At 36.6% G+C, this 27,212-nt stretch overlaps 1 protein-coding gene across 1 annotated transcript in view; it reads left to right on the top strand.

Annotated features, from left to right (window-relative positions):
• Positions 1 to 27,212, top strand: part of Ocrl (Oculocerebrorenal syndrome of Lowe) — a 126,798-nt gene that overhangs the window by 1,460 nt on the left and 98,126 nt on the right. The window contains 2 exon segments of the mRNA XM_089095911.1: positions 10,554 to 10,729; positions 20,975 to 21,097. Of these exon segments, the coding sequence (XP_088952037.1) occupies positions 10,554 to 10,729; positions 20,975 to 21,097 (299 nt within the window).

Raw genomic sequence — 27,212 nt, 5'->3', positions numbered from 1 at the left:
TATCTATGATTTTTGTTTTAGGGGGGTTACCAAAATTTTTTTAGGGGGAGGGCTTCAAGTAAGATTAGGGAAAACCCACCTAAGCAGCCCTGGGGGGCGGGGGAGGCAAAAGACACATGCAGTTATGAACTGCTTGGACCAGTCTTGCCACATTCTTGTTGCAGCATTGTGCAATATCTTACTTTCTTCATCTCAAAAGGACCATTGTTTCTTTTTGCCATGTCCTCTCTGTCTTTCACATGTTGTGATTCATTTTTAGCAGTTTCTCTGTTGTTTCTTGTATATTATTGCCCAATAGTAGGTTTTCCATTTGATTGATACTTGTACTGCTTTATTGCATTTTAATCCTCAGCTCAAAGAGATAGCATTTTATTTATTTATTATTATTTTTTTTTACTCCAAGATGTTAGAATTTTCAACATCACAGAGAAGCAAAAGAACAGGAGTAAAACACCAAAATCCCTCAGATTCTGCTGGAAAATTGCAAGGGTAAGGAATTGCACAAGATCACTGACAAACTAACTATTTACTTTTTCATGACTTCTAAATTCTACTTTAAGGTTGCCAAGTGGAAACCTGATTATCTAGTCTAGTATCTGCATTTTCTTAAGACTTAAATTCATGTCTTACACCCTTGAAGCCATAAGAACCCAGCTTCAGAATTAAAATGTAGAAAATCCAATTCAAATTCAAGCTGCTCTACTCCCAGCCTTTTATTTTGGTCAGGACATTTTGTCATCCCATCCTCTCTCCCAGTTAAAAAGGGAAAACACTAGTTACATCCCTGAACAGTGACATACCCAGGATCGCACTTGGGGAGGGGGGGGCATCAGTCCACCTATAAGAGAGCCATGAAAGTAAGATGTGTATTGATGATGAATCAATCAATAAATATATATTTATAGACAAATAACAAATGAGGTAAAAAAGACTATTGCTAATGTTATGACTGGTAAACTTAGCATGTGTGAGTTGACAATGCAAAGAGAAAATTAATTTTACAGCATTGTTAAAAGTAGAGAAGAACAGAAGAGAGGATACAGAAAAGAGAGCTAGAGAGAATTGGAAAGGAAAGAAGAGGTGAATTCTGGAGTTCTAGTGAAAGGAGGGATGCTTTTCCCACCATCTCTTTCATTTTCCCCTCTTCCTTTAGAGAACACAACAAAAATAAACTTAGAAAAAAAGGCTTGAAGCAATAGAAATATCCATTCTAGGCAAGAAGATGGTTTGAAAATCATGTTTTTCTTGCACATGGTGGCCAAAACTTCAAAAATATGTGTTGCTTAAAGTGTGCTATTCCTTACTTTTGCCTCTTAGACATCTATTTTAGGGAAGCAAATGACTTTAAAACTAATATTGTGCCATGTAAGTTTAAATTTTTAAACAAGATGATATTAGGAAACATCACTTTTTTGCTTTACTAATAAATTAAGTGGGTAAATAGTCTGAATGAACTATCTTCCAAATTGATCAGTATTTTCTGGAGCAAAGTACTTTACAATTTTGGAATTTATCAGTAAAACATCCATTTTCTTCTCGTCTCTTCAAATATCCTTGCTAGAAAGAAAATAATCTTAAAACAGGAATACAAATATTATTTTGTGAAACCACCAAACTTTTATAATTTAGTATTAAGAGTTGTCACTTTCTGACTTATAAGTGACTAAAACTGCAAAGCACAAAAATTTAGCATGAAAAAGTATTTTTTTTCTCATTTCCTTGCAGGATTCTTTCTTTCATATTATTGTTTGGATGATTAAGTTCAGTGGAGTAAATTGAGAAAAATCTTGAGGGGGGGGGGGAAACTTCAAAAATTCTTGCTAAATTGCAGTGGAAAGTTATGCACATTTTCTATCTAAAAGTATATTTCTTGTAACATTTACAACTTAGATACAATGGCAGATCCAGGATTTAAGGAAGGAAGGGGAGGGGGGCAGCTTGGCTATGAAAAAAAACCCAACTAAAATCTTGTCTCAAGTGCTTATAGTTGTAGTCTAGGGTGTCTACCCTTTTTCTTGGGATTTGACTACAAAAATTTGCCAAAAATCAAAAACATGCAGACAATATTAAATTGAAAAAAAGGTTAGAGTGGCAAAAACTTTTTATAGATGATGAGAGGATAATTTGAAAAATGTGTTTTGTGCCATGAAGCAGCAGAAATTTTAGAAATTTATCTCTGAAAAGTGTAATGCTGCTTGTATTTGCATCTTTTAAACACTTATTTTAAAGTATGTAAAACTTACAAATGAAAATTGTGTTGCAAAGGGTCTAAGATTTTTAAAATCCAGGATTAAGGAATTTCGTTTTGTTTATTTGCTTCAAAACAAAATGAGTAAATGGCGTAGGTAAGGTTTGGAGTCACACTAACTACACGTGAGAAGGACAAAAAAAACGAGGTATTTTCAAATATCTCTCAAACAATATCTTAGAGAAATATCCACCAATTATATAAAATTCTTGAAAAGGATGTTTTGTTTGTCCTTGAATGGCCTAGAACAATAATTTATGGTGTAAAGTGCCATAAAGGTTTGGGAACTAACACTAAGACCTTTTCTTTGGATTTAACTCTCACAAACATTTGTCAGGAAATAATTAATCTCAAAAGCTGTACTTTGCTGTAAAGCAATGCAAATTCTCAAATTTTGCATTGAGAAGAGTCTTTTTTCCTTGGATTTTTTTTCTACTATATATCCTTGTTTGAGTATATAATATGGCTTCAGAAAATTAGGTTGAGGGGAAACCAAAGTCAGGGGGGGGAGCAAACATTGTCTGGGAGGCAACTGCCCCCTGCCCCATAGTAATTTACATCCCTAATTAAGATGCCTTCCAAACATCATAGGGGAGGTTTCCAGTTTTAAATTATCCCTAGTACAACCTTGCAATTTGACAGTCTCTCATATTGGTACAAAATTTACACTATTCTTGGCAATACTAAAAAAAGCCACAGCAGCTTAAACATGTTTTTGAATTTGACAAGTACAAAAAGATGGGAAAGAAGCCTGAAAGATTCAGATAACTCTGGGTTAAGGACCAATGGAAAGCAGCCCTAATGTGCTAGAGGAATGGTGACTGGCTTTACCAGAACTGTGAACTATATAACTGAATAACGCAAATTTCGGTGGTTTTCCTACTAAATTGATTTGCATTGCTGTCACTGTCAGCAACCTCATCAGGGTCTCTTAGGATATTTTATAACTAACTTATTTATTTTCTTTTTATAGTCATAATATTGTACTATTTGTATATATATATTTATTTCTTGCATACAGTGTATTCCCTTCTCATTCCGTTTCCAGTGCTCCATTGGTTTTTTTTCGTTTTTGTGATGGGTTTTATAATAAATAAAAATTATATAAACATTACAAATTGAAAATCATTTGGGGTTTAAATAAGACAAGAGCAAGAAATCCAGCATTTTTATTCAATTTATGATAAACTTCAGTTACATAAACTGAATTGGAAGTACTCTTTGTTAAAATCTGCCAAGATTGCCTCATGCCAATGTCTGACCATTTTAGTCATTGAAGCCCTGCCTCATGGACTGCTTTGATTGACAATTGCCTGGGTTCAAAACCCGTCAGTGTATTTGGTTCTGGCTAAAGCTGGCACTAAAGAACCATCTTTTTTTAGGATTTGTCTTACATTTATTACCTTAATTTGCACTTCAAAGTGAAATTAAGGTCCATGCTATATCTGTTCTGCTCTGTGTCAATGATTGTAATTTGGAATGTCACTGTGTTATGGGCCCAGTGACATTGTATTAGTTGGCAGCTGAGAGGGATGGACTGTCCAACTTGTATTTCCATGGCTTGTTGTTCCATTCTTTTTCAAGTCTTGGCTTGTAGGAGTCACTAGTGGGTGCAGTCATGGTTTCTTCTTGAAGGTTGTTTCAGTTGTTGGAAATACACTTGGCAAAAAAAGTTTTGGCGCATTCTGGTCTTCACTCTTTGCTTTGCTAGCTTTTGCGAGTGTCCTCTAGTGTTGTGTTGACCTATATTTTTTGTGAGGAGGGTGTTGTTTGGTTGACTATTATATTTGTAGGTCAGTATCAGGTCACATATGTGATGTCTGAAGACCACCATTGGTAGTTTTAGGTGCTCCAGTCTACTATCATATGGTATATTTTGTAGACCCATGATGCATTAGGTGGCATGTCTTCAAACTCCTTCAGTTATTCTGGTGTCTTGCTTGTAGAAGGGGAGGTCAGACATGTTCCAAAATCCAAGAAAAGCCTAGCAATAGCCTTGTGAAGTCTCAGGAAGACTGTACAGGAGTGGCTGGTGATAATGTGTTTCAGCAGGCCTAGACTCAAGTTAGCTTTTGACACCACTTGTTGCCAATGCCTGTGGAACTTCAGTTGCTCATCAACAAGTACTCCCAAGTCTTGTTCTTCATGTCTGGTTTGTAGCTGAATATCAGACTGCAAGTTCTGGTCATGCATGGTATACTGATGGTCAGGAATTTTTATTGCCAAAATGGAGGACACTGTATTTATTGATGCTGAAGTCAAGCAGCCATTCACTGGTCCACTTCTGGATTCTCTGGAGGTCTGATTGCAGGCTTTGTTGAATGGCTGGTCCAAAAAGCTTGAAGTCATCAGCGTAAGCATGATGTTATTTGTGGCTTCTGTTGTCATATCATTTATGTAAATGAGGAAGATGGTGTGGCCTAGGACTGTACCCTGAGGAACTCCACTGACAACATCACATGGTTTGGAGAAGACTTTATCACTGTAATTGGTTTGGGGAAAGTTGATGCCTGGATGGCTTTTCAACTATCCAAGACAAGATCAGATCATGAAGGGACTCAGAGAAATGGTTAGGGGAGCTTCTGTCCATCTGGAAAGGGTCACATGGGAAGCCTTCTCTCCAGTGAAGGGTGGGGAAGTTTAAGTCACCAGCTATCAGTAAATTCCCTTTGAAGCTCGTAGTTGCGTTAAAAAAAATACTTGTAATCACTCGTTGTTGGTGTTTCTTACTTTGTCTGGCTGTTGGGCTTGTCAATGTGGTCGTCTAGTGAGGCAAAGGTTGCTGCAGCCATTGTTGAGTTTGCAGTCCAAAAAATTTCACAGTTCATTTCAAATTTGAATAAATCAGCACTAGAAACAGTTGATTGTCTTTCAAAAGATATAACACTAATAGAGACTTGTAGAGACTAATGATACTTGTTGTGATTTCTACTGTTGCTTCTCTTCTAACCACAGATTTCGTTTATGATTTGATTTGAACGTCCCTGTTGCTTTTCTTCTAACTGCACATTTCTTTGTCCATTATATTCATTTGGTATTTGCTGTGATGCTGTTGTTGTATGTTTTCTAGCTGCAGATCTCGTTGTGCTTTATTTTCGTGCATGTTTATCTCAGACATTTTCCCATGCCCTTTGCCTTAGCTGTTCAGATTCATTCAAAAATCATGCGCAATTTTGTATGATGTCATGAATACAGTACCAAAAAACTTCTTTCCCAGCTTTTCCCCAGTTGTTGTATTTTTGCTTAAATTGCATTGTTATATAATTCAGTAACAACCAGGAATGTTCCAGTGCCTTTGCTCTCTGGAAATCTAAATTATGCATTGGCATAATTATCATTTTATTCTTTAGTTTCAAGTCATAGGGTTGCAAATCAGCAATTTTAGTTGGATTCAGATTCAGTGGAAATAATTCTGGCATAAATTTTATTGTTCCATCCTGGTTATCCTTTACAGATGCTAAAATAACATTTTCTGTATCCCATTGTAATTTCTGAAATATCTAAGTTACGCAATATCATAATTTTCATGTTATTCTTTAGTTTTGAGTCACATTTTTGTTTGCAATTCAATCTGATTTTCCATATTTCTTGTTCCGTGTCTTTTTCTTTTGGCTTTTCAGTCATTTTGTGTAATTTTACATTTGTTAATGATACTGAAAATCACTTCCTCCTTCCTGTTTATCCTTCACAGACTCACATATGCTAATTTAACACGCTCCTTCTTTCCATTGTAAATTTGCTTTGTCTTCTAACCACAGGTTTCGTTGTGCAACTTTTTTGCTTGCAATTTAGTGTGATTTTTGCTGCTTCTTGTTCCCTGCCTTTTTCTTTAGCTGCTCAAAGTAATTTGTCATCTTGCATAATTTCTCATGCAGCATATAAACTAAAAACGAAACCACCACTCCTGAGGGAAAAATGATGTAATTTTGCCCTTGAAATGTATATAAATGTGATGTCACTGATATGATCCATCTTGATCGTTTTTTTTCGGCCAAAAAATCTCAGGGTGCCAATTTTCAAAAAAGAAAAAGAAATCAAAGTCATTTTCAAGAAAAAATTTAAACATGCATAAATACACAGTTGCTCATCTAAAGAGAGCATCACTTTTTTTAACTTTTTTAGGACATGTTGCTTTTTCACTGAATTTGTCACTAAAGTCACTTTTTTGTTCATGTTTGGAGTTATTTTTCAGCAATTTAGGGAACTAACAGAATGTTGGACAGTCAAGCTCCTAGAAAAGGTAAGTTCACTCTTGATAAATAATCCTCCCATAGCTGCTCATAGACCTCTGTTCACTGAGCTTCCACCCAAATTGGTTGCTTAAAAGAGAAGTTTAAAAGTTGCCTAAAAAAGAGAAGATTGAAGTTCTTAAGTTATGTTTCCAGTACCTGCTTATCTTTTTGTGTTTGGCTGTTGCCTGTAGAGGGTATAAATTAAAATCCAATATTTTAAAGGACGTCAAAACATAAGAAGAAATAAGTGTCTTTCATTGAATTGATGAGTTTATACTAATTTATGACCATGTCAAACGAATGGAGACGAGCCGCATCCTGAAAATTGCCCTTGAAGGATCCCTCCATAGCCTTTGTCCACAAGGCAGACCACGAAGACGATGGATGGAGAATTTCCACTTCGACAACGTCAAAATAGCCCAGTTGTCACATATCGCACAAGATAGAGCAATGTACTGAACCCTTACGCATGAGCTAGCAAGAGGAGTGGCCCCAAAGCGTCCCACGAGGATGGCCGGGACCTAAGTAAGTAAGTACTTGTTTGCATAAATATATGAGATGGTGAGAAGGCTTTCTAAATCCAATCTAACACCTGTTCTTTTTTCAGCCGAAATGGATCAACTTCAGCCAAAAACAAGTCTCAAGCTGGAAATGCTGTAGCAGAGAAGAAGATTGAGATGTTCTGCATGAGAGATGTGGCTTCAAAGGCAGAAAGAAAACGAGTCTTGGGGACCATAGCCAGTTTTTCTGCTGCATCTTCATGTGAAGGTGTTGCAAATGTCTTTTGAATTATGTTCCCGGGTGCTGTCCCAGAAGGCTTCTAGTTAAATGCCAAAAAAATGACATACTTGATGACAGAGGCAATTTTTTTTGTTTTTTTAGGGAAACTTTGGTTGAAGAGCAATGCTCCAGCTTTCAATAAGAACGTTTGGTCAAATGTTGACTTGAAAAAGCGGTATTGAAAAGGTCTTTTTAAATATCGGTACCTGCAACATCCACACAGTGCATAAGGCATCCCAAAGAGGACTAAAGGAACTCAGAGAGGAATGTTCTGATATGATAATTGCTGTTTACCATTTCTTCAGCGCATGGCCTGCTTGTTGTAACAATTTTAGCCAGAGATAACTAAAAGTTTAAGACAACTAAAAGTCTGCTACATAAGTTCCAAAAGCACGTCCCATTAGGGGGCTTACCATAGGAGAAGCTGCAAACCGCTTGATCAAGCAATGGCCTGCTCTGGTTGAATATTTTCTGGAATTTGCACCAAAGAAAAAGAGATTAAAACATTTTATTTGAAATCTGAAGTATTTGAAAATTGTCAGTTGGCTATGAAAGCCAACAGTGAAAACTGAAATTGAGTTTGTTTTGAGTTCTGTAAATATCTTCACTGTATTCACTGGAGTGTTTCAACAACATGAGTCGTTGATTCATATGTTGAATTTTGAGTTGCGTTGCTTATGCACAATTCTTCTCGGACAGATTTTATGTGTCGATGATGTTAACCATCACCTTGCCGTGGGGTTTGAAAGCTCTAAATAGTGCTGCAGAAGCATATCTTGAGCAACCTTTGGGTAATGAGCGGATCTCATGGCAGCTCTTGCTTCTTCCAAAGCAACTCAGAAAGATAGGGAATTTTTTTTTCCTAGGAGTTAGAAAGCACGTCAAAGATGCTGTACAGTATTTGTTGGCAAAATGCCCTGTGAACAACAAGTTTTTCCGAAGTCTTAGCTGCTTCAGCTTTCCCAAGCAGCCGATGGGTTGTTAGGGATGTTCTATACGTCGCAAGAAAACTTGAGACAAACATAGAGAAAGTCTAGGGAGAATGGCTATTGTTATAGTTGGACCCTGTGTCACCACCCATGAACAGTACAATAATCGATAGTTATTGGTAAATGATCCTAGAACTGAAGGCACCAGGTGGTGATGTGAAATATCTGGCCTTGGGTCGAGTAGTTAGAGTAGCTCTTTTGCTCTGCCATGGAAGTGTAGACGTGGAGTGAGGATTTCTCGCTCAGCTCTGTTAATGACTAGCATGTAAGTCTCTACAGAGGAGTGACCCTAAATGCTAAAGCTTTTGTTGCTGGTACTCTGTGCAACTATGAGAACAAACCCGAGCTTGTGCCAATCACAAAGAAGCTGCTGTGTTTGGCCAGATCAGCTAGAGCTAGCTATGAACTTTACCTTATTATATGAAAACAGGATGAATTGGAAGAAGAAAAGCTTGAAGCTGAAAAGAAAGATACTGAACTGGCAGTTCTGGACCTGGTCGAGAGGAAGCAGCAACTAGTAGAGCGAGAGTCAGACGTTTTACGAAAAAAAGATATGGCTAAACAGAAGAAAGAAATCGATGATACTCTTCTGAAAGAAGCAGGGAAATGTCTGAAGAAAGTAGAAGAAGAGAAGGACTTCTTGAACACCGGTCTGACTCAAAGCATGCTGGAAGCAGCACTAAAAGCTTGTTCCGTAGAAAGGGAAAGGGCAAATGATGCTGAATCTGTGGAAGTGTTTGTTTTGAAGAGAAAATCAGAACTGATCGATCACCTTTCAAAAAAGCCTAAGAAGTGATGACGCTAATAACATTAAATGTAATTCTACCAGTGATTTGTTCCACTTACTGACGGACTCCAACCATACGGTTTATCCCTGTTCGTAAATATTCAAAAGTTCTGCTTTAAAAGGGTTGTTTGTTCCTTGAATCGAAGTTGTGCTTTTGTCATAGTTCTCTTTTTGTATGAGCAAATAAATTCATTGAAGATAAAATAATACTTTAAGTTAAGATAGCTGACGCAATTTGCCTGTCTTCTTGCACAATTTCCTAAGTCTTAGGATTAAAAGAGTAGATATATGAGGTCGAAGCACCTTTCTAGAAAATAGTATAGACTATGAATTCATTCCTGAAAGTCTTCAAACGCAACTATTTTCCAAAATAACAATATAACAATAACTATTTCTGAAAATATTTTCCAAAGTAACTATTAAAATAACTATTTTCCAAATAAAAATAAATATTTTTCAAAATAACAATAAGCCTCTTGTCTAGAATCTTACCCATTTTGGGCTTTTAGGCTTGAATTCAGGCTTTCATCAATAAGACAACTTCTCAGTTTGCTCTTGATAAGATTAATTCTTGAAAAATATTGTTTGCATGAATGTGTATATCCAAAAAAGCAAATTTTCAGGGTTGTTCATAAGCGTCAGGAATACTATTTCAGAGATTGAATATGCTCATGTTCTTCTCAAGATTCTTAAAGCAGACCAATTGTGTCTCAAAGCTACCAATAAAAAAAAAAAAAAAAAAAGGATACAATTGGAATACTTAAAATGGTTGTTATGAAATAGTTGTTGTCAACTCTGAATCACTTTTTGAATCACTTTCTTGTCATTTTAATTCAGATTCAAAAGACTCAGAAAGTATGGAACATTTCACTTCCAAAATCTTAAAGGAAAAAAGGATAATCTGCTTTTGAATGAACTTATTTTGGTGCTTTTATGATATAGCCCCGACCTCTCAAGTTGTTCATCCTACAATTGACACATTGTAGAACCGTTTTTTTCGTTAGTTTCTTTACAAGACTAAGAGAAGTGACTGAATAGATGGGAAATACATAATTTGGGATACATATTTATACATTAGGGGGGGTTGAGGTAAACTATTTGGACAGTGTGAAGTTAGAAAACAATTCTTACTGCATAACATGCAGAATAATTGTACCTAACACATTAGGCATGCAGGCCCACTATACTTTACCCCCCCCCCTCTCCTAATGTGCAAATATCTGGCCCAAATTTATTTGCAAAGTATTATATTTTTATCATACTTATGTATATTTCATTAGGATTGAGCGTCAGAGAAACAGGTTCTACTAAGATGAAGAAGTACTCTTATTTCTTTTTACATCTACTCTGCTCCAAAGTTGGGTTTCCTTTTCCTTGTAGTTCACAATGAAGCTGATATATGTGAAATATAATGTTCACCATGAAACCAAATTTTGTATTCACTGATCATTTCTCATTTTTTTTCTTATAGCCATGACATTTGGGTCAAATTTTAATGTTGTGTATTTATTTTCTAGGTTAGGTACATGTCTTGTTGGTAGTCAATTGTATGGATCCCCGAGGAGTTTAGTGCTTTTGAAGAATGGAAAAACACATTCTCTAGCCATCATTGCTTATGATGATACACTTCTTGATCCAGTCCCGTTTTTAGAACGAGTCTTTCCTGTTACTAGAAGCCTTGTTTGTGAAATTAGTAAGTAAATGATAATTTACCACTCTTAATTAAATTTGCCTAAGTACCTGCTGTTTTGATTTTGCAGTTTTCCAGCTTCCATGAAGGCTCAGACGGAATTGAAAATGTACCAAAAAATCCTACTTTAATTGGCCTTAATTCTAAGACGTTTAATTGGTTATAGCCAATTTTAATTGGTTATAGCTGTATACTGAGAGAGAAGGCTACATCGAAATTTTGGCCCAGAGGCTTCTTTAAAATTGAGATTATCAACCTCCCCCATTTCTCTGTCTGTTGGATGCAGTGGCGTCAATTCATTAATATCTAGGGGGGTATTTTTCAATGAAAATACAAGTCAAATGGGTATTTTTCAACATCTAGGAGGATACAGCCCTCTCTCCCCCCCATTGAACCACTGCTCTAAGGGGTTGCCCCTGTAAGCACCTTTCAAATATAAATTTTCTCGATATAGGACTGCGCATTCATCACCCTAATTTAATATACCTTCTAGGGATTTTGTTTAAAAAAAATCCTTGTTAAAAGTGTAAAAAAGCAAAGATTCTACAAAACAAAAAGATAGAACATCACAGGAAAAATTATTAGTGAGAGCATAATTACTTTGACAGGCCCAATAGCAGATTAACATGGGATTTCTACTGGCCCATAGGGGGTGTACATGTGGAGCTCCTAGTCCCTCGCACCTGGTCGTTACGGTCACCTGTTTCTAGTAACCTGGTCACCTGGTTTGCTGGCAAGATTCTCGGAATTCCAGGTGTTATAACGCAATATAATTAATCGGAGTGTGGTCCGGATAAAAGACAAGTAGTAATAATAGGGAACTAACAAGGGAAATCAGATAAGTAGAGCTTCTAGTCCCTCGCACCTGGGAAATGCGGTCGGCTGGCAAGCTTCCGACAATACCCATAGGAAAAATAGTATTGGATTTCCGTGACACCCCTAGGAAAATAGCATAGGATTTTAAAGACATGCCCTCTGACATCACGACATGCCCTCCCTTTTCCCATAGGATTTTAAAGACATGCCCTCTGACGCCACAACATCCCTGGCAAGATTCTTACGGGAGAAAAAAGAACCCCTAAAAAAAGAGCCAGATCAAGACAAAAAGTACACCATTAGAACCGCCTTGTCCGAAACCCCTATGTAGGAAACTTTCTGTCCCTTGGCTTGAACAGCAAGGGAAATATATTGGCTTGAAAATCAAGAAAAGTGGCAGCATTCTGCCTAAACGGCATCTTATTTTTTATTTTTTTTCCACAGATAGCTTGGCACTGGAACATCGTAGACAGTTGTTTAATAGCTGATTTTAAAGGAAATTAATGGGTTTCAAAATAATTTGTAATTAAAACAAATTATTTTTAAAAAGGAATAAATTTTTTACGAAAAACTGCATATTTCATGTTAAAGATTGATCAATGACGTCATAATTGTCGGATGTATCCAGGTCGTCTCATATTATTTTAATTCAGTAAAAGCCATAGGCTTTTTCGTGCTTTTAATTTTATCATACTGAGATCACTTGACTCTTTGCATCCTTTTATATTGATGCTGGACGTCATAATATATAAAGGCGTCATAATATATATACATACGTTATACAAAACAAAGAAGATTATTCTATTGAACATCCCTTGTTATAAAATCATGATGACGTCACTGACAAAATTCTACTTACGCCCGTATAAAAATGTGAACTGATGCAACCTGATATATTCTGTCAGGATCAGATCAGCGTTGCCAACGCTTTGAGATAAAATGTACCAGTTTTCCGACCAATGTTATACCACAAAAGATTAATTTGTACCATCTGAGCAGTAGTTTAAAAATTTGCCGTTCGCGTCGCTTTGCGGCAGTTATGTTCAATTGATTTCGTTGAAAACTGAGAAAACGTTCTAGGGCAAGGGCAGTATTTAAAAAGAGTTCAGCGTGTCAACATCAAAATAGATACTTACACATTATTTGATAATGAAAGTGTTAGTGAGATGGAGCCTAGAGTGCCCAAAGTAGCAGTGGAAATTACAAGGGGTTGCCGACTAACCCTAGAATGGGACAAGATGTATGCAGGATATGTTATATCATTAAGCAAATTCAAGTGGGAAGAACAGTTATGCTTTGCGACTATAGTGCATATACAGAAATTTAAGACGGATTAAATGCGTTAGCGAAATATATTGAAGAGAACAATATATAAAAAACGGTTTGTTACTGGCGAGATTCTTTTAGTCTGTATTTGGTAGTGAGAGTGTTAAAACGGATAGATTTGAGAACGAGAATATCTTTCGTAATGTGGTAAAATTGGAAAAGTGCTTAATTTTAGATAATGACTTTCTAGAATTATCTCTTCAACGCAAAATATTTTCGCGAGAGACACAATGGGAACTGATTCCCCATCTTTGGACTTTTGCATGAAACTTTGTCGTGTGGTTCAGCTGCTTTTACTCAATTTATGGATATATTAATCGAGACAAAACAAAATGGTATTGTGGTTTTGCTTTTATCCACTACTTAAACGGCCATTTTGTAAGAAATCATGTCTAAACATGTTTGTGATGTCAGTTTTCCTAGAAGACATTTTTTATTGATCGTGAGTCAGTTTCTTTTTGGAAGTGAGACAGTCAACATCGAAAATGTTTTATACATATCCATTATGCTTGTATATTTTGGGCTGCTGGTCATCCTGTGAGAATTGTACTTTTGCTGATGAATATAATGAAATGTGTAGATTATGCAATCCATGTAAATTGCATAAAGGATATGCTGTGCAAATTAAATACTATAATTACAGTTTTGAAGAGATTTGCGACTCTCATAATAGATGATTCTTATTGTCCAATTGTCACTATGATAAATGTTATTAATGGAAAAATACTTACCCTGGCATGATTGCGAAAAAGCTTAAAGGTGAGCTCAGTTTGTGTTTAAGTGACTGGTATTGTCATGGCTTTAAATTATTTTGGGAAGAATACCCTGGTCTATGGTTCAACTGTGGGAACAATACAAGAGTTTGGTTACTACGACATCATTGTGCAGATACTGGCTGCTTTGATTACAAACCAATGGACTTTTATTGGCTTTTACAAAAAGTTATTCTTCATATGAGAATTTTGTGTGTGACATTGTATTAAATAATCAAATTGAAACACATGAATTTTATAATATGAATCAAAATAGTATTATTGACTTTACAAAGAGATATAATAAAAATGAAGGTACATTATATTGTTGGATATGCGACACCGATTTTGCATGCCAAAATGAGTACAGGTTGAATCCTGACGAGCTGCTATCACGTATCGGTTCTAATGATTGGTAGAAGAACAAATCTAAAAGAACACAGTGTTTTGTACATACAAGTTTTATTTATAAACAAATTTACGTACATTTTTAAAATATTTCACCCTTAGGGCATTAAGATTTATATTGTACAGGTAGGATAGAGTATTTTCAACTAGAAAGGTGTTCAATCGAGGATTGTCGCCATAAATATTGAGGAAATGACTGTAAGTATGTCCGCAACATCGGAAGATAAAATATATTAGTGCATGGGTGCATATGGTAGGCCAAGAGGATCAAATAATTTTATATTCTTTGTTGTTCGAAACATGTATAACTAATGTCCCGTGTTTAGAGTTGATGGGCTGCTATTAACAACGATAATGGTATTGTCAACATGTTGAATATGCTCCAGGAAATCCGAAGGTAATGCAATAGGATTTATATTTGGACATGTATGGATCCAAATCGAATACATTGATTATTTGATTCGTGTTCATGGCGCCAAGTCTAAAAGAACACTGACGTCAGGGGTAACTTCCCAATAGGTTTCAAATTGATTGAGTGAGATTAATGCAATACTTTCCTCCAAATGCACATTACCCGTTCGGACGATACTTGTATCTTGAGTACCGGACAAATCCAATATAATGATACCGTGAGTTTTCGCAAACAATTCTTCGGTTATACCATTTTTGAATAATTGTGAATCTCGATCTAGGGATTGTATTGTCAGTTCATATAGGGTCCTATAGGATTTATCGAAGGATAAGTTGTAGAGCGGAATTCCATTTATTACATACAAGCGATGAAAGTCCAAGCAGTTCAAATTTATGCGGGGAATTTTACCATGATCCTACGGCGCTTACACTTTTTACAAAGGCCAATGCAAGTTTTGAAGGAATTTTGCCATTGATAAATGATGAATCTGTATAGGTACGCGTAGCCGTAGTAATGTGGCGTTGATTCGTGATTGTATGAGGAACGAGCAACTTTATATTATTTCCAGAGGCTCTTAAATTTTTCAATTGCCAAGGCAACAGAACTCATAAATTGCTGTTTTCGTACATGAAGTATTGCCGATGTGAGTGACTGTTACATCGGGTGCAGTGCCAAGCGCTTTTTGCAAAATATAATTGGATGGCCCGAGTTTTAAATTTTTTCTGCATCATCTACATTTTCTGCGTTGAAAAGATTTAGAGATGAGCTGACTGAAGGATGAGATTCTTTATGTGGTAGATATGCCAATTTCTAGGAAAAGAAATCCTTTTTTAATCTTTTTACTTTCTTTTTTTGATACTTTACGCTTCCGGGCTGGGTTGAGACTAATGAATGATGAGGTTTTGCGCACCCTTTCTAAACCTTTTCCACTGTGTCGAGATTTCAATCGTTCGCCAAGGGATCGCGCTCTGGACCTGAGACTTTGTGAAATACTTTCTTTAAAATCCTTCCCAGAGCCCCAATCATGTTGTGTAGAGGACTCAAAATCCACGGCAACCGTTGCATTATATTTTTAGCCAGGGGTAGTGCAGAATAAAACAGCTTAGCAAATCAATTGCCGAGACCGTAACTGGACATTTACGAATGACCCCTGTAATAGTCCATTCCATGACCCAACTGTCGTGGTCCAAGAGTAGCAACATAGCAATCAATATCAGGAGAAACAACATTTGTTCTATTAGCCATCTCACTGAATGGGTCGAAAAAGACATGTAATTACGGCCAAACCCTTTGTTATCTCTAGAGGATCAACCAATTATCTTTTTAATGTTAACTGACAGAGCTCCAAATACGAAGTGTTTACAGGAATGAATTAAAGGTGCTTTATATTGTAGTGATGTATGTGCTCATTACAGGTTTTTCATTAAAGAACAGGTAGGAGGGGGACATTGGCATTACCGATGCTTGATCTCTCAACAAACGATGCTTAAAGAAATATACAACTATCCGAGGAGAATGCGGGTGGGTAGTCAGCAAAAATGACACGATCTATGCCACTAGCGCTTCCAGCACTTTTACCATTGATTATATTATGTTTAAAACCAAGAACATCTCTTAGATTATCGTTGAGAATAACATTTTCGTTTTCAATGGGTGAACTAATGTAGATCTTGCCCTCATCCATTGAATAGTTGAATTGAAAGGCACCTGTTTTACGATATGCAATTTTTTTGTTGATAGCACGACACAAATCATTCATACTACCAAACTCCTTGTATGATAATGTGACAAAGGGATATTCATAAGAATTGATCTTTTCAATTATATGTTGATCGTTAACGATTGGCCAATCATGTGGTCTTGCTTTTGATATCATATGTACGATCCTTTCTTAGGATATCATCAGATACTAATGTAAATGAATAAATAAATCTTAAAACGAGTGAAACTTAAATTGAATATGCAAATCAAGCTTGAAACGAACAAAAATCACTACAAACAAGAGTTTGGGTATCGCCTCCTTTTCAAACAGTTCGTGGTAACGAACTGTAAGTAAGGAGTGACCCGGCTCAATGGTAACCGAAACTCTAGAAAACGGTATTTTGATACAAATAGATACATTAAAAGAATCAGATTTCAATGTTGATTTCCAATATATAAATTTAATCAAGTTTAATTCTACCCATCAACAGTTTCGCGCCTGAGAAAAATTGCCTTATGTTCGAAAAAAGGGAGAAAAACCCCCTAAAATTCCTAGAACCTTAATGAAAATCACACCATCATATTCCGTGTATCAGAGAACCCTACTGTAGAGGTTTCAAGCTCCTATCTACAAAAATGTGGAATTTTGCATTTTTTGCCAGAAGATAGATCACGGGTGCGTGTTTATTTGTTTTTTTTTTGTTTTTTTTCCCAGGGGTGATCGTATCGACCCAGTGGTCCTAGAAAATCGTGGGAGGGCTCATAAGAATGGAAATTAAAAGTTCTAGTGCCCTTTACAAGTGACCAAAAAAAATGGAGGGCAACTAGGCCCCCTCCCACGCTCATTTTTTCCCCAAAGTCACCTGATCAAAATTTTGAGATAGCCATTTTGTTCAACATGGTCGGAAATATGATAAATATGTCTTTTAGGATGACTTAATCCCCCGAAGTTCCCGGAGGGAGGGCTGAAAGTTATGAACTTTACCCAATGTCAAGGAGGCACACTTGTGCCTCTATAAAGAGGCGACCCACCACAATGTTAAGCGATTTCAGGTCCTAGAGGTCGCAGAGAGACGGCGGTAATCGCATTTTGTTGCCCAAGCTCAAACTAAGAAACTTGCAAAATTTCATCCTCCTCCGACTTTATCTTCATGGGGTAAACTGGGCCGGAAGTTTGGACCCTCCCACCACAGCCCCCCGTTAACGTTGTCCGATCGGGCTTAAATTTACATCTCAAGCTTTCCTAGGGCCCGGGAGCTTATCCTCGAAATTTCGGCTCAATCCGATAACCCCTTCCCTGTTTTCAAAAAACCAAATATAGCCACTTAAAATTCATCATCATTTCTTTTTTTTCTTATCCACGCATACAAGCCACAGTTGGCAACTGATCCGGATGAATGAGGACTCATTCGAAGCAGAATTCGACCTGTTAGGGCCATTTGATATTTTCACACCGAAAAAATTATCCCCCGAATTTACATTTACGAAAAACCTCGTTTTCCTACAATAGCCCATGTTAATTTTTCCCACCACAACCCCCCTTTAACGTTGTCTGATCGGGCTGAAATTTAGAGAATAAGTTTTTCTGGAGCCTGGAAGCTTATCCTCGAAATTTCAGCTCAATCTGATTACTCCTTCCCTGTTTTTCAAAAACCAAATATCAAGTTTTGTGGGAATTTGCTTGCGTCAAAAATAGATTCCATTTACTAAAAAAAAATTACAATTGTATCTCTTTAGTCCAGCGGTTGATACTCCAGACTGTCAGGCGGAAAACCCGGGTTCGATTCACCGTCAGAGCAAATTTTTTATTTACTGAATTTAAACTTTAAAAAAGAAACTCAGTTTCTTTTTTAAATTATTTGAAAAAAATTACGTTTTCTAAAGAGTTAAAGAGGCTGAGTTACAAGGTCGACCCTTAAAACGTACAGGGATTAGGAGGCACAGTTGGGGGGCTGTTAAAGAGGCTGAGTCACAAGTTCGAACCTTAAAACGTACAGGGATTAGGAGGCACCCTGTACGACGTGATTTGAGTATTCAGGAATTAAAAGCCTTAACACAAGAATGTTGAAGAGTGGGGGGTTTGGGTGGCGGTAGCCCCCCAACTTTAACTCCTGACACGCTCAGCTAACAGTTAGTCAAGCAATAATAAGTAATAAACTGTACAAAAACGTGCAGAAATTATTTGAAAAAAACTGCGTTTTCTAAAGAGTTAAAGAGGCTGAGTTACAAGGTCGAACCTTAAAACGTACAGGGATTAGGAGGCACAGTTGGGGGGCTGCCGCCCCCAAACCCCCGCTTTCGCAGCCTTTAAATAAAAAAAAATTCCTTTAAACTGAAAGTAAGGAGCGACATTAAATCTTAAAACGAACAGAAATTATTCCGTATATGAAAGGGGCTGTGCCCTCCTCAACGCCTCTTTACGCTAAAGTTTTTATTGTTTAAAAAAAAGAGTTGTGAGAAAGTCAAACTTTAGCGTAAAGAGCGAGGCGTTGAGGAGGGCACAGCCCCTTTCATATACGGAATAATTTCTGTTCGTTTTAATATTTAATGTCGCTCCTTACTTTCAGTTTAAAATTTTTTTTTATTTAAAGGCTGCGAAAGCGGGGGGTTTGGGGGCGGCAGCCCCCCAACTGTGCCTCCTAATCCCTGTACGTTTTAAGGTTCGACCTTGTAACTCAGACTCTTTAACTCTTTAGAAAACGTAGTTTTTTTTAAATAATTAACATATAGTATTGGTTATTGGGAAGTATACAGACGTTTTCAAGGGAGATTTCTCCTGGTAGTGGGGGGGGGAGGGGTGGTTCGGAGGTTATTTGGGAGGATTTTTCCATGAAGGAAGTTTTCATGGGGGAAGGCATTGCTATGAAGGGGACGCCGGACTTCCCAGCATTATTTAAAAAAAGATCAGAAATTAAATATAAAAAAACCAGTTTTTCAACTGCAACAGTAGCAACATCAAAACTTTAAACGAACAGAAAATATTACATATATGATTGGGTTCACCCCCTAGTCAATACCTCGCTCTTTAAGCCAAAGATTTTTTAGTACTTTCATAAGAGCTATTTATTCTAATTAACGGCCTTTGTGATTAAGCGGTCATTTTCAAAGAATTGGAACAAAATTCGAACTTTCGCTTAAAGATCAAGGTATTGACTGGGGTGCGAATCCCTTAATATACGTATTAAAAATATATGAGTACAGAAGTGCGTTGCATATGTTAATTCGTAAGTTACGTACATTTATTACTAATAAAGACGTTAGTAAATAATATTAAACAAGTTTCGAGAAAGCCATTTAACAAATAAAAGTAAAATTAATATGAAAATTTTGTTTTAATTATTCATGTACGGTGAGCCAAGATCAAAACCTGCATTTATTCAAAAACGTTCAAAAATTAAATAAAAAAAGCAAGTTTTTTTTAACTGAAAGTAAGGAGTGACATTAAAACTTAAAACAAACTGAAATTATTCCGTATTTGAAAGGGGCTGTCCCCTCCTCAACGCCTCGCTCTTTACGCTAAAGTTTGACTTTCTCACAACTCTATTTTTTTTTTAAACAATGAAAAACTTTAGCGTAAAGAGCGAGGCGTTGAGGAGGGGACAGCCACTTTCATATACGGAATAATTTCTGTTCGTTTTAATTTTTAATGTCGCTCCTTACTTTCAGTTAAAAAAACTTTTTTTATTTATTTAATCTCTCTGTAAAAGTCTAAAACCTACTACGTCATGGCGCTTTACTGAAAATGAATTGTATTACTCATATTTTTTTGTACTTAATATTGAAAATAAACATTCAAATTAGAGTAAAATTTTGAACTGACGAGCTTTCAGCAATTAATATCATTATACATCACATATTCAGTTTAATTTATTAGTTCTTTCTAAAATTGTTCAAGACCCATAAAAATGTCCCCTTCCTTAACTGTAAAAACTGAAAACGAATTATATTACAAATATTTTCTTTTTCAGTTCGAGGTGGGGGCAACCCCCCTCATATAAGTAATACTTTCTGTTCGTTTTAAGTTTTATTGCTGCTTCTTACTTTCAGACGAAAAAACCTTTTTTATTTAATTAAAACTAGGAGAGCAGAAGAATAACATCCGAAAGTAGGACAGGGGAGATAAACGTTAATCAAACCGTTAAATAAATGTTAAACGGTAAATCAACGTCGATGTCACTTTTTTTTATCCTACTTTTCTTTTTATACTTTTTATACCGTTTCTTTTTTATTTTGTTGTAGCAAACTATTCCCTAGGCGCAAATAAGCTTTAGGTCCTCTAGCCAGGCCCGGATCGAATAGATCGGAATATAGATGGAATGGGTCGGATCGAATAGACCCGATTGGATTTTCTTGCCTTGCCCTCTACATATTAAATATCTAAATAAAATATAGCTGCATAGTTGTTTACGTACGTATAGGTATGTAGGGCAAAATCTTCATAATATAGGACTATCCATATTGAGTTCAATAAAATTAACAGGAATTTTGGCGGGTATCAGTTTTCCATAATATAAAATATATATTATAGGATAGTAAACACATTAATAAATATGATCCAGCAATGCAAACTTAAAATAAATATATTTTTAATTATTTGAAGAATTCACAATTTATCTCTTATCGTAAAAAAAAAAATGGCAAAATTTCATTTAAATTTCAAAACCTGTTTTTTTATTCATTTCGATGGTAACGCGGGGCCCTTTCAAATGCGGGGCCTGATTGGGCTCAATCGCTCCAATCGCCCTTTATCCGGCACTGCCTCTAGGATATTTGATTAGCTACGCTTAATCTCTTCTAGTTTACCGGTGGTTTTAGTCTTAAATTTATTTTTAGGAGCAAACGAAGAAGATAAACTTGAATTAGCTGTTGTGCAAAACGATTTTCAGTTTGTATATGCTCTGCAGTCTGGTGATGGGACAAACCAATTTGCTGGAAAATTGTTTCAAGCAATTGAAGGTTTGTTTAGGATCTTTTTCAAATTCTTTTCTGAACCTAGCCACTGCATGATAATTATTAACTTTAAAAAACGATAAAAATAACTACACAACAAAAACGATAAAAAAAACAACTTACATAACTACACCTGCAAGATTTTTTTTTTTACAAAGTTATTTCGATGAGAAGGGTATATTTGTTTCCGATTTTTCTTCATTACAGTTTCAGCATCAACTTCAGCTTTAGTTACTTTTAATCGTAGTGAGTTTGATATATCTAATTTATCTATGTTCTTAGTATTAATGTAAACCATAGCCGAAATTGCGGCCTCAGATAGATATGAGGTAGTAAAGAGGAGGAGGACATACATAGCATCATTAAACAACCATAGCCGTAAATCTGGCTTAACATACATATGAGCTAGTCAAGAGGAGGAGGACTTTCATAGCATCATTAAACAACCATAGCCGTCAATCTGGCCTAACATACATATGAGCTAGTCAATAGGAGGAGGACTTTCATAGCATCATTAAACAACCATAGCCGTCAATCTGGCCTAACATACATATGAGCTAGTCAAGAGGAGGAGGACTTTCATAGCATCATCAGACACCCATAGCCGTAAATCTGGCCTAACATACATTTGAGCTAGTTAATAGGAGGAAGACTTTCATAGCATCATTAAAGAACCATAGCCGTAAATCTGGCATAACATACATATGAGCTGGTAAAGAGGAGGAGGACTTTCATAGGATCATTAAACAACCATAGCCGTAAATCTGGCCTAACATACATATGAGCTAGGACTTTCATAGCATCATTAAACAACCATAGCCGTAAATCTGGCCTAACATACAAATGAGCTAGTCAAGAGGAGGAGGACTTTCATAGCATCATTAAACAACCATAGCAGTAAATCTGTCCTAACATAAATATGATCTATGTATGTACGATAAACATTTGAAAACCAAATAATTATATCCGGCCTAAAATACATCTGAGATAGTAAATAGTTGGTGTACTATCATGGGCTCAGTAATCAACCATAGCCGACAATCTGTCCTAACATACATATGAGCTAGTACTTTCATCGCATCATTAAACAACCATAGCCGTCAATCTGTCCTAACATACAAATGAGCTAGTCAAGAGGAGGAGGACTTTCATAGCATCATTAAACAACCATAGCCGTAAATCTGGCCTAACATACATATGAGCTAGGACTTTCATAGCATCATTAAAGAACCATAGCCGTAAATCTGGCCTAACATACATATGAGCTAGTCAAGAGGAGGAGGACTTTCATAGCATCATTAAACAACCATAGCCGTAAATCTGGCCTAACATACATATGAGCTAGGACTTTCATAGCATCATTAAACAGCCATAGCCGTAAATCTGGCCTAACACACATATGAGCTAGGACTTTCATAGCATCATTAAACAACCATAGCCGTAAATCTGGCCTAACATACATATGAGCTAGGACTTTCATAGCATCATTAAAAAACCATAGCCGTAAATCTGGCCTAACACACAAATGACCTAGTCAAGAGGAGTAGGACTTTCATAGCATCATTAAACACCCATAGCCGTAAATCTGGCCTAACATACATATGAGCTAGTTAATAGGAGGAAGACTTTCATAGCATCATTAAACAACCATAGCCGTAAATCTGGCATAACATACAAATGAGCTGGTAAAGAGGAGGAGGACTTTCATAGCATCATTAAACAACCATAGCCGTAAATCTGGCCTAACATACATATGAGCTAGGACTTTCATAGCATCATTAAACAACCATAGCCGTAAATCTGGCCTAACATACAAATGAGCTAGTCAAGAGGAGGAGGACTTTCAAAGCATCAGCAAACAACCATAGCCGTAAATCTGGCCTAACATACATATGAGCTAGGACTTTCATAGCATCATTAAAGAACCATAGCCGTCAATCTGGCCTAACATACAAATGAGCTAGACAAGAGGAGGAGGACTTTCATAGCATCATCAAACAACCAAAGCCGTAAATCTGGCCTAACATACATATGAGCTAGGACTTTCATAGCATCATTAAAGAACCATAGCCGTCAATCTGGCCTAACATACATATGAGCTAGTCAAGAGGAGGAGGACTTTCATAGCATCATTAAACAACCATAGCCGTAAATCTGGCCTAACAAACATATGAGCTAGTACTTTCATAGAATCTTTAAAAAACCATAGCCGTAAATCTGGCCTAACATACATATGACCTAGTCAAGAGGTGGAGGACTTTCATAGCATCATATAACAACCATAGCCGTCAATCTGTCCTAACAAACATATGAGCTAGTAAAGAGGAGCAGGACTTTCATAGCATCATTAGACAAACATAGCCGTAAATCTGGCCTAACACACATATGAGTTAGTCAAGAGGAGGAGTACTTTCATAGCATCATTAAACAACCATAGCCATAAATCTGGCCTAACACACATATGACCTAGTCAAGAGGAGGAGGACTTACATAGCATCATTAAACAACCATAGCCGTCAATCTGGCCTAACATACATATGAGCTAGTCAAGAGGAGGAGGACTTTCATATCATCATTAAACAACCATAGCCGTAAATCTGGCCTAACATACATATGAGCTAGGACTTTCATTGCATCATTAAACAGCCATAGCCGTAAATCTGGCCTAACATACATATGAGCTAGTCAAGAGGAGGAGGACTTTCATAGCATCATTAAACAACCATAGCCGTAAATCTGTCCTAACATACATATGAGCTAGTCAAGAGGAGTAGGACTTTCATATCATCATTTTCCAACCATAGCCGTAAATCTTGCCTAACACACATCTGAGTTAGTAAATAGGAGGAGGACTTTCATAGCATCATTAGACAACCATAGCCATAAATCTGGCCTAACACACATATGAGCTAGTCAAGAGGAGGAGGACTTTCATAGCATCATTAAACAACCATAGCCGTCAATCTGGCCTAACATACATATGAGCTAGTCAAGAGGAGGAGGACTTTCATAGCATCATTAAACAACCATAGCCGTAAATCTGGCCTAACATACATATGAGCTAGTCAAGAGGAGGAGGACTTTCATAGCATCATTAGACAACCATAGCCGCAAATCTGGCCTAACACACAAATGACCTAGTCAAGAGGAGGAGGACTTTCATAGCATCATTAAACAACCATAGCCGTCAATCTGGCCTAACATACATATGAGCTAGTCAAGAGGAGGAGGACTTTCATAGCATCATTATACAACCATAGCCTTTAAATCTGGCCTAACATACAAATGAGCTAGTCAAGAGGAGGAAGACTTACATAGCATCATTAAACAACCATAGCCGTAAATCTGGCCTAACATACATATGAGCTAGTCAAGAGGAGGAGGACTTTCATAGCAACATTAGACAACCATAGCCGCAAATCTGGCCTAACACACATATGACCTAGTCAAGAGGAGGAAGACTTACATAGCATCATTAAACAACCATAGAAGTCAATCTGGCCTAACATACATATGAGCTAGTCAAGAGGAGGAGGACTTTCATAGCATCATTAAACAACCATAGCCGTAAATCTGGCCTAACATACATATGAGCTAGTCAAGAGGAGGAGGACTTTCATAGCTTCATCAAACAGGCAAGGATAATTATCAGCAACTGAGAGCAAGAATTTCCATAACTGTTTACGATTAAAGCTATTCTTCAGTTACGTAACTTCTGATAAATCAATGAGTTCTTCACTGGCTTTTGTTGACATACTAGTTGGTAATTCGTCTTTATATGGGATACAAATCCAACTCAACGAATCAGGCTTTTTCATTTCTTCCCCAGAATAGTCGTCAAAATTAGTTTTTAGCACTGATTTTACACACTCCTTCATCTTAGGCTGTACTTGGTTTTCAACAATAAAATTTTCAAGTGTTTCAAAACAATCATAGTTGCCATTATTAATGCAACTTTTCCACAGAATAAGTTTTTTCATGAAGGTTCGAACTTTATCGTGAACTGCAGAAATGGGTGATCCATTTGAACCTTGCAAATACAAATTGAGTTCGTTTAATTTAGGAAAAAATATCCGCCAAATAAGCGAGCTTGAGAAAAAATTTGTCATCCAGTAGATGTTTAATATATTCAGTTTTTTCTTCCAAGTAAATTGTAACTTCATTACGCAATTCCACTAATCGTGTCAGTACTTTTCACCTGGATAACCAGCGAGCTTCTGTTTGCAGAAGAAGAGATGTGTCGCGGCTACTCATTTCCTCACACAGTTTTTGAAATAAGCCAGCTTGTAAGGGTTTTCTTTTGATATTATTTACAATTTTCACAACTGTATCAAGTACCGTTTTGAAATCATCGGGCGATGTCTTGGAAACCAGTGCATCTCTATGAAGACTACAGTGTGTCCACAAAGCACACGGACTTTTTTCAAGAACTCTCGTAACCACACTGCTATTTTTCCCGCACATAGCCCGCGCACCGTCAGTGCATATACCGACACAGTTCTTCCACTGTAAAGGAGGCCCGATACGGTCAATCATTTTGATCAAAAGCTTCCGTCAATCGATTGACGTATGATTCAACCGACACTTCAATCAACCCTTCAATCTTTTCCAAAGCTAATTTCAAGTTTAATTTTAACTCCGGTCAGATTTTTAGTCTCAGTTCAGAGTCGGGCAGTGAAGTGCCTACAGTGTGTGAAATGCAGTCTAATACCGATTTGGCTTTTCTTAAATGTACTTTGGTTGCATCAAACGAAAACAAAAAGAATGCAATGTCATTGTAGTATCATAGGGAAGGTTGTGATATGTCATCTGCTGACGCTCCAGGTATCTTTTTCTGCTTGATCGCCTTGTACTCGAGGTTGAAATTTGTTCTTAAAAAATTAATTTTCTTTTTTAGTTCGAGAACTGTATAATCTGTTTCAAAGTCTTTACCACTCGCAATATCCTGTCAAATACCGCACTTTTCTTATTTCGATTATAATACTCTCTACTTTTAACTTTCCATTACTCAGGGTTATCCCGGTATAACTCTATTAATAAGCAGATACGCTCGCGTTCCGCATTTTGCTTACTTCCGATGTGTCTTAGATTATTGTTGGCGCGTGACTGACGCAATATTTGAACAAAACTTGTCTATACGGTCAATCACCCTCGTCTACCGATTGAGTCATTCAAACTTTCTATCAATCACCGTCAACGCTTGACTCAAACGTCAAACAGGTTCCTAGACGGTCAATCATGCTTGAATTAATCGATTGATGGAAGCTTTTGATCAAAATGATTGACCGTCTAGGGCCTCCTTAAAGCTTTTTTTTTTATATATGAATCAGTTGTAATAAAAATTATCTCAGCAGTTCCACGACTGATTGGCTTAAAGAACAAGATCTCTTCATGCACACCGCTCTGCCATATATAATACACAAAAAACAGCAGTTGAGATAGGTTTTGCACGTCGGGTAGGCTCAAAGACAGAAAAAGGTGGGTCCCAAGATTGGAAATTTTTCCGCGGAGGGGGAGGGGTATTTTCCGGGAGAGGGCAAACGCCTAGAATTGTCTTAACTTCAGGAACAATAGTTTTTTTTCTTATTGTTCATTTAGATCTACTTTTCTTAGACTGCATGTTTTAAAAACACAATTCGAATGATTGAAATAGGATTTTAAGCCATACCAGTATTTTTTTCTAAATTTGAGACTCATTTTTTAAATTCCTTAAAACTTTATAAACCAGGATATAGCAAAGATACGAAGCACAAAACACTTTGCTTCGGATTCATTTGTGTTGTAAATTTGTTTCTGAAAACTTCGCTTTTAATTCAAAATTATTATCCAGGCTCATCTAAGATCATTGCCCTTTGGACTAAGTGAGGGTTGAGGTAGATGCATCAAAAGACCTTCTTGGGCCATAATTTAGGTCGTGGCCCATTCCTGGAAGTTTCATTCACCTAACTCAACTACTTTTATAGCAAATAGCCCATCATCTAGAACTCTACTGATTTTTTTTCTTCTTTTTTTTTTTTTTTTTATTTTACATCAAGTATTTCAAAAAGGTAAAAAACTCGTTGAAAAATTTATATTTTCTTGGAGAAATTCAATTCCATTTAAAATATAGCAAATGAGTTCT

This window comes from Artemia sp. Qi Xiang Cuo, chromosome 1 (assembly GCF_049724085.1).
Source record: "Artemia sp. Qi Xiang Cuo chromosome 1, ASM4972408v1, whole genome shotgun sequence".
NCBI classification, from domain to species: Eukaryota; Metazoa; Arthropoda; class Branchiopoda; order Anostraca; family Artemiidae; genus Artemia; species Artemia sp. Qi Xiang Cuo.
The sequence above is the reverse complement of the archived record's forward strand: the minus strand, read 5'-3'. Positions and strand labels throughout refer to the sequence as shown.